A 9,027-nucleotide genomic window follows, 5' to 3' on the forward strand; every position below is an offset into this window, starting at 1 on the left:
TTTTATTAGTATTGTGTGTTGATGGTAGGGAGACTCAAACTAACATCTATATTATAATGTTTTGTTATTAGTATTGTGTTTAACAAGAGAGCAAATATATATTATAATTTAGATAAAAAATTATTTTAGTCGCTTTCCCGTCAAACATAATACTAATAGAAAATTTATTATTGTTTAGATAAAAATTAATTTGGGCCGTCTCCCCCTCAAACACAATACTAATCAAGAATCGTTTACATCATCATAAAATTATAATTATAACTGGATAGATTATCCAATTTCATAGAGTTTAGCTATTATATTTTTCTTTAAGATTCCTATTTAATCATTATATTTTCTCTTAAGATTTCTATTTCTTAACTACTCAGAATTTTATCGATTTTAGCTATTATATTTCTTCTAAGATTTATATTTCTCAACTGTTTAGAAATATCTCTCTTTTATTTTGAGATTCCTACTTCGTAACTACTTAGAACTTCGTAGGTTTTAGCTATTATGTTTATGTTAGAATTCCTATCTCCTAACTATTTTTTAGCTATTTTAGCTATTTTCTCTCAAAAAATTAGAAAAAATTAAACGAAAGATTTCTAGAGACGCCAGCATCCTCCTTTATATATATATATATTGATGATCATGGATGTCATTAGAATAGGTTTTATCAATACACCACTCATTTTATTTTACGGATTTTTGTATACTTCATCCTAAATATATTTGAAATATGCAAGGATAAAATGTTCAATACCTAGATACCATAATTTGACAAACAATCATTTTAAATATGAAGCAGATATGGATGATATAAAAAAGTAACATAAAATAATGCATAAATCTTTGTCCTTCTTGACATTTATTTTAAGTAAAAGAAATAAAAAAGATAAAAATATCATATCCACCACGTTAAGCTAAGACTCACATTAGAATGAGTTTACACCAAAGTACAAAACTGTTGCACTTTAAAAAAAAATCATGACACCCTGGGGAACAAATTCTCTACAGAAAATTAAATCAAAAATCTGTCAACTAAACTAATATTTCTAAGATGTGGGCATGGTTTTCCATTAGAACCATCACTATATCCTATCCCTAAACCTCTCAGTACACATTTGCAATATCCCAAGGCCAGCAAGATTCTCAGAATCGACGAAACCACGAGTTTTGGTAACTTTATTAGCCTAAAACCAGATGGACGAAGTATCAATAATCTTACCATTATTAATATAGCACAACAGAAACAAAAGATGGATGCTCTTGAATCTTTGATAGTTTCTCATCTTCGACCCTAAAGAAACGGGCATGGGATTGATCAATTGAGAGATGGAAAAACACTTGGTCCACCTGCTTAGCAATTTGGGTATATTGAGTCATATGGAATGTCAATATACATATGTTGAAAATGACAGATATCAATTTCTTATTAATTTAATAAAATTTATTCTAATCAACTATATTTCGAGAATGTAATGTTGACACCCAATTTAGATCAACAAACTAAGCCGGTGATAATTGAAAGTTAGGTAAGATATTCAAACTTTAGGAATAATATAGATCCTTTTAACATGCCTCTTAACATCGGACATCGGTACTGAGGATAAAGATAATCAAGACCGAACTGTTTCATAAATCGTGAGTCGCTCATAATTCCAGGTTGTGATCCTCTAAGAAAGTAATACTTAAAACCAGTGTTGATAAGCGATATGTAGCTGATAATTTCTATTTACTTTCTTATATGTAAGAATATTAGACTGATTAATATCTACATGTGAAATAAAAGAGAAAACCATAGTACTTATACCTTCTCCTTAGGGATAACATACATGTAAGCAAAAGATAAATCATAGGAAAAAAAAGGATAAGGGACATTGTCTTGCTTGAACATGAAAACCATGGAATAACTTGATCTAGACTCATTACCATTTACGCTACACATTTAGTATAAGTTTTACCAGGAGCACTAAGTTTAGAGTTTGATCAAAATTCAATTTTCAATCCATTAAATATGATGTGAACACGCAGAAAGATGATTTAAAAAACCAGTCTTACTTTTGACTTGCTTATATACATTTTTTTAACAAAATTGTACTGATATATGGAAAACAAAGTGTAAATCATAAATCAAAGGTATATACGTATGTACAAAAGGGGAAAACTGTAACTCAGATTCCATGGACTACAAATGCTTGTGATCAAGTAGTACACTCGAACTTTCGAAATAGTTTACAAATTAGGCTATTGGTAACCATGCAGGTCATAAAATATGTACAAAAAATGGATAGAAATCATACAAACAAAACTCAATACCATAAAATTTCATCAAGACTGAGCTATGTCAAAGAAATAATTAACATAAAAACGATCAAATCAGAATAAAAAAATACAAAAGTAGTAGTTAACTGATGAAACATATATTTATATAGCACAAAAAATGTGTTTTTTTTTTTTACAATGGAGGCTTATATGCCTTACAAATTAGTATCTGTTCTAATACTATTCGGATGAGCAAGAGTCGAACCAGAGTCTCCGGGGACAAGAGAGGATAAACCCACCACTTGGGTGTGTTAATTATACCTACTTGGGTGAAACTTGATAAAGATAAACTGAAGTCTACGCAGGATAAAAGAGGCAACTTTATGACGTTGATTTTCATAAAAAAAAAAAACAATTACCTCTGCTCGTGTTCTTTACATCATCTGCTCTTCATCTTGATTTGGTCACTCCCATGATATTGTTAAGAAATAAGTCTAACATAAATTATTCACTAATAATAAGTAGATTAAATGGCTAACTAAAATAATAAGGGAAAAAAAAATATTCAGTTTCAATTTGATTATTTGATTGACTCACCCGAGAAAATGAAAGTAAAAAGTCACAAATTTAGCGTTAAATGTATTTTAAAAATTTGTTGGTTATAGCATTACATACACATGATTGTTTATTATATTTTAATATATTTTAATGTATTTAAATGAAGGTGAAAATCAATTCCAAAGATAATAATCATTAAATTCCTAAAAATACTAAATACATCACTAAATATAATAAGATTCATTGTCTTGGAGCTGGCAGGGTGTAGTCGCAACCAGTAGTTGTTTATGAGAGGAAAGTGGAACTGTGAAATGGCAAGTACAATATATATTTTAAAACCAAAACTGTGTACCTTATGCGAGATTAAAGATGAGTTTCTGTCAAAGCTATTCTGAAGAGCATCGGCTTCAAGCTGCTCTGGATCTTGAAACAGACTTGGGCGCGCATTCATACTTAAAGGCACCTATAGCAAGAATATGTAACAGTCGTGTTACTATTTCAACATGAAATTCTGGAAAAAACTCGAGATTATAGACATTCAATGCTCCAAAACCTCTAGTAGGAAAAAATCTGCAGGAATGAAAATCACATAAAATGTTAGTTGAGCTATGCAAATCCTACATATCTTGAACAGAGGATGGTAATATTAGTACCCAACTTCAATCGATGAGAATATAAAGAGAAAATCGAAAAAAGAGAAAGTAATTGAAATTTGGAATTAAGCAAGACAAATATTCATAGAGAGAGTAAATGTATTTTTTATAAAATTCCTGTAAATCAAATCCAAATTCAAAAGCTAATCACATATATAATTGTATAGACAAACGATAGTCAGATGCATCCTCCAATGAAAAACCCTTATAATATGCATACTGAAATAATATACAAATATAAGAAAAACAAATTTTCTAAATTTGAAAAAACAGAGGATATGTAATAAAATAAAATCTAGAATCTCGACATAAATGATAAGAAAATACAAAATAATGCCGTATAAAATCCAAATTTCCTGAACATCATGACTTGTGTATAAACAAATAGAAAGACAAATTGCAAAATAATACCATATCATACCATACCCACAAAGTAAGATGCCAATCCTCTGTTTTCATATCTTGCCGCTGATTTATGGAGAGAATTGAATTGATTTTATCTGAGCTCGATTTTGGATAATGATTTAGGATCTTAAGATGTGTGAGTATGTGACTTATATGAGCTATACTGCTATACATGGCACCTTACATAAAAAGTGAGATAGGCCCTCTCCCCTCTGCTTAATTTATTGAACAGCTCAGCCCTTGAAAAAGAAATAAGTTTTTGTGAAATGCTATATTTGTTTATACTTCATAGCCATATTTGTGATCAGAACTATATGCACACTATCTGCACTACTGCATAACGAAGGCATTTGAACTGTATTGAAGAGATGCATGTATGTTTAAATCTGTAAATAGTACATAATTCGATGAGGATATATCTACATCAGTACCCGAGATGCACTGGAGAGAGTAAATAACAAATTTAACCTTACCAGTGTTGTCCTCTCCACCGGATACGACCCAACGGCCATCTAGCGTAAATCTGATTGCATTTACCCCTCTGGTGTGGCCCTTGTAGGTGCGAATACAACCCCCTTTTAGTCTAATGTCCCATATCTTCAAATTTGTGTCCGATGAACCAGAAGCAAAAATTTCACCGAAGGGATGAAAGTCCAAGGATATACAGTTTGGTCTGTGACCAGGGATGGTGCGAACAACTAAAGGGAGAAATTGTTGTTGTTAGCTTAGTGTGCTTATCGGATACAAATGGATGTAAAATCTCATCCACATATATACCAAAATATATAAACATACTCTTTGACTCCTCTAAATTACAGAGCTTAATTGTACACCTTGCTGCTCCCGCAGCTACAAACACTTCAGAGGAGTCAAAGCTAACAGAATCAAGACCGCTAGAATGACCTGTGAGGCTCTGCAGAGAGAATTGGTAGATATTACATCAAGAGTAAAACGTAAAAGGTTAATGGAAAATCAGTATATATATAAAAAAAACTATATTCTGGAAATCTTTAGAAGCGTCACTAATATTTTTTTTCATAATACCAAATTTACATATTGGCATTTGGTACAGTTTTTTGAGAACTCCACATGAGGAAGAGGAAGTGCACCACTAAACTGATTGATGAAATTAATGTCTTATTACTTATTCTAAGCAACAAAATGTCATCAATAGTTATAGAGCTCAAAAAGGAATACAAACCGAAATAGGAACTCACAGCAGTTGGATTTGGTTTGCCAATTGCCCAGAAATTGACCTTGTAATATTCTCCCCCAGTTAGAAGAAACCAGATCAATTACCACGTGTAAAAGTGATCAAAAACCGATTAAGTGAAAATAGTATGATGCTTAATAAAAGTGCAAGAATTGTGTTAGAGTCTTGTACCTGCAACATTTGGAAAGAACAGCGATCAGAACACCACATAATTATGAAATGAATGATATCGAGTCGATCGGAATCCTACATATCCTGAAATTCTTCACTGTCTTCCTGTCAAGATCATACCACATTTATCATTACCATCCCCATGAATGACATCACCATCTTCTTTTCAGAAGGCCATGCACAGCCCCCCAAAAACAACATATTCGCTAATTTTATTTTGAAAATTAGACCAGTATAGAAGATTAGAGCAGCGGGTTGAGTTATCACTGAATGACAGCCTAGCAATAATAGAACAAACCTGGAAATTATATAGTATTCTACTAATTAATTAAGAAATGAAAATAAGAGAACTATGATTAAAACGTATCGTTCTTGCTGAAAGATGTCATTCAGTGATATATTTATAATCTTAAGAGTGAGTGTGAAATGGTTGGTTCACCGTGGTCTTTAGAGCATCAAGTAAAAGCTGTGAGATGTGGCATACATTGCTTAAAAACCAGTTAAATTTCATATGCACCTATGCTGCATTGGCTATTACCTCCCACCAAAGAAAAAACTTGTAAGTTGTGGCTTACATTGCTAGAATCTTGATCTCTTGTTCAATCCTACAAGTCCACTTTCTTAAAGAGTTTCCTTCCTGAATCCAAGACATTCTTACTCTTCATCAGGGCCCTTTCATCTATTTTAAGAATTTATTGATAATAGGAAAGTAACTAATTGATAACCACTGCCTAACATTATCTACTTCCATATTCAAAAAATGTATATATAAAAAAATGAATTACAACCAATTTAATCTTAAAAGTAAACATTAAACAATACATAATTAGTCTTTTAGAATATTGTATTATAAAACCATAATAGTAGAGACAGATAGGTAAAATCCCACAGTGTCATGAAGGTAGCAAAGAAAACCTCATACTGTCAGTGTTCTATTCCATTTAAGCATTTATGTATTAAAAAAATTATTTTGCCACTGCATAGTGAGTAAAAATTTAAAACCTGTAAAGGAGAAGGTTATTTTTGAAGATATTTAGAAATTTCAAATCATATACTCTTATATCTTCATGCAACAGTAAATGTGTTTATTAAAGTCTCCACTCGCATTTCTTTTTAATTATCTATATTTTTTTGTCATATCGATATATACTAACTACTACTTTCACAAAAACATAGTAGAAAAGATTGGTCTAGAGGGACGAACCGAGTATAGAGGAAAGCAATGCTCAAAAGAGTAGTAGCTCACGGACATCATAGATGGGTGAAAAAAGGTATCCTCTGCCGATATTCTAGCTTCCCTCACAATAAGTAAAATATGAATTGGAATTGAAACTAGTAACACCATTGCCCCAAGGCTCCATGCCAGATGAATCTTCGTTTCCGTTATTGTTCCCAGCTTGCAGAAGCTGCTTCAAGCTCAAAGGAGTCTCTTCAACATCACCAGAGATCCACCTGAGCTGGTCTTGTGATGCCGAATCTGAAAGCCAACTTTCCCAATCTTCCATTCCAATTCCAAGTCCAAATCTTTGAGGACTTGCAGCTCCAGAAATGGGCTGCAGCTCTGCCGCCCACTCGTCTTTCTTGCCACCTCCTTGCTCATTTTCTGGTACAGAAATTGGCCATTTCTGATTCATAGTATTCTAAGACATTAACACCAAGCTGGCTCAGTAAACCAAAGATAAATTCTTGAATGTCAATAAAATTACCCTCTTTCTTGAACTTTGCTTCAAAGCTTAGACCTTCATTATCAACTACTTGACAATTATATCCTATTCCTCTCATCTAAAACAGCAATAAATCACAAACAAACAGTAAAAATCTCATCTTTACAACGAATTAAAGAAAACCCAGAAACAAAAATATCAAGAAAACGCCAGAAATAACATACACATATACATACAAAATCAACCAACTTGCCTGCTAGAAAATGATATTCCAGATTTGAAGGGTATGAATTGCTTAAATGGCAAGAAAAAAATGGATTAAAACAAATTAGGCCCAAGAATATGAATCTCGCAAGAATCCCATGTATTGTAAATAATGAATCTGCTGCCCTTCTTTCCAATCTTTTCTACCTCTTTCAACTTCCATTTTTCACCATGAAAGCTCCTCCATGGCCTCAAGAAAGTGACCAAAAAGCCCTTCTCTTTTCTTCCTCTCTTGTAGAGGTGTGCATGGTGCGGTTTGGTGCGGTTCCGGACATTAACCGTTACCAAACCGATGAATGCGGTTCGGTTCGGTTAATCATCATTAACCGTAACCGCACCAACTAAAACGGTTTTTCGATTGCGGTTAACCATTAGTCGGTTGCGGTTTTTTTTCGGTTTTTCAACTATTATTTGCTACTCTTGTGCATAATGATTTTTAAAAAAAAATATAAAATTTTCATGAACATGTACAATATTTTCGATTACTATTTACTATTGTTTCTATATCAGGATATAGGAACATTACATACTTTCATCTAAAAAACCTTAATACACAATAAAAACTAAAACATACATATTTTGACAAAAATTTAGATGATGTCAATTCAATAAAATTACCCAAAATCAACTAATCATGAAATTCAAATAAAAAGTTTTCAAAAAGTACACAAATAAAAAAAGTAGAATAGGTTTCATAATAAAATTTGATCAGCAAATTAACAAAAGAAATATTTCTGCTTTGTGGCAAATCACAATAGCCCTAGTTTTCGATCAAGCGCTCCTCCAAATATTTGAGTGCCTGGTTATTTAAGTGACTCAACAAGTATGGAAGAAGAACCTCCATATAAAATTAGATGTGAAGTTTAAAAATGACTAAGTTGCTTTATTACTATTATATATATATATATATATATATATATATATATATATATATATATATATATATTTCGGTTCGGTTAATTTTGGTGCGGTTTTAGCATAAAACCGAAAATAAAACCACACCACTAATTTCGGTTTTTTATCTCGGTTATTTTCGGTTTTATTTGCGGTTTGGTTTTTTTCGGTGTGGTTTTTCGGTTTTTTTAGGTTTTTTTTGCGGTTTCGGTTTTTCTTGCTCGCCCCTACTCTCTTGTACAGAACCAACTACAGATTCTTCTAATTAAACTTCTTGACTTGTTTTTCTTACCCTTGTCTGCTTTGAAAACCTAGTACTGTTGTAGGCTTCTGTGTTTCATGTAGAAGAAAAACAAAGCTGGCCCTCTTCTCTCTTTCTAACACACACACTTTACAACTTTAATCTTTTTTTTTATGTTTTCTCTTCTGTACATATTGAAATGATTTTTAATTTAATTTCCGTGGCAATACAAAAAGTGGTGGCCTGGTGGGTACCCCACATGCCACAAATCTTTAGGGTTTCTACTTTCTTGATCTTAAATTAAAAAAATTGGTGTACAGAATCATCTAATTTAGGGACAGGGGATTTTATAAAAATATAGTTTTTAAATTTATTTTAAAAAATAGAGGATATAAGTTGATTGAAAACAAATGAGATTGAACATATGATTATATCATATTTTTAAAATATGATTTATAACTTCAATATATCTGAAAGAAAACCTTAAAAATAATCATGAGTGTTATATATTTTTTAGGATATGATCCTTAAAGGTTGATATAATTATTTCAAAATAAATTTTTTATTTAAAATTTTACCTTATGTTTTTTTTTCCAAGTCGGTGAATTACATGACTTAAAATTATTTTTAGTCTTACGAGAAAAAAGTCCAGAATATGATTTTATAAGCGGATGGTTGGAACCCCGACTTCTCACTTCGTTTGCGTAGAAGTTAACC

General features: G+C 31.7%; 1 protein-coding gene across 10 annotated transcripts; it reads right to left on the bottom strand.

The window, feature by feature from the left end:
• Positions 1–869: 869 nt before the first annotated feature.
• Positions 870–7,397, bottom strand: LOC108223659 (katanin p80 WD40 repeat-containing subunit B1 homolog KTN80.4). Of its 10 annotated transcripts, none has more exons than XM_064094137.1 (11): positions 7,165–7,395; positions 6,954–7,029; positions 6,452–6,872; positions 5,248–5,352; positions 5,081–5,119; positions 4,659–4,776; positions 4,337–4,561; positions 3,359–3,375; positions 3,158–3,268; positions 2,667–2,741; positions 870–1,175 (listed from the first exon to the last, which is right to left on the bottom strand). In XM_064094137.1, exons 4-10 carry the CDS (start codon positions 5,284–5,286, stop codon positions 2,712–2,714), a joined length of 579 nt encoding a protein of 192 aa, XP_063950207.1. In that variant the 5' UTR covers positions 5,287–5,352; positions 6,452–6,872; positions 6,954–7,029; positions 7,165–7,395; the 3' UTR covers positions 870–1,175; positions 2,667–2,711. The 10 variants fall into 10 exon arrangements, 9 of the variants coding, with proteins under 9 accessions (XP_063950207.1, XP_063950206.1, XP_063950204.1 ...); XM_064094136.1 differs by having other exon boundaries at positions 870–1,338; XM_064094134.1 differs by lacking the exon at positions 2,667–2,741 and having other exon boundaries at positions 7,165–7,397.
• Between the last annotated feature and the right edge of the window lie 1,630 nt (positions 7,398–9,027).

Source organism: Daucus carota, chromosome 5, assembly GCF_001625215.2.
Source record: "Daucus carota subsp. sativus chromosome 5, DH1 v3.0, whole genome shotgun sequence".
NCBI lineage: Eukaryota > Viridiplantae > Streptophyta > Magnoliopsida > Apiales > Apiaceae > Daucus > Daucus carota.

Bases quoted from the DNA above. Each gene is read 5' to 3' on its own strand.
- LOC108223659 (XM_064094132.1), bottom strand. From the start codon at position 5,286: ATGTGGTGTTCTGATCGCTGTTCTTTCCAAATGTTGCAG. The intron at 5,120-5,247 runs GTACAAGACTCT...GAATATTACAAG, and splicing joins GTTCTTTCCAAATGTTGCAG to GTCAATTTCTGGGCAATTGG. The intron at 4,777-5,080 runs GTGAGTTCCTAT...TTCTCTCTGCAG, and splicing joins GCAAACCAAATCCAACTGCT to AGCCTCACAGGTCATTCTAG.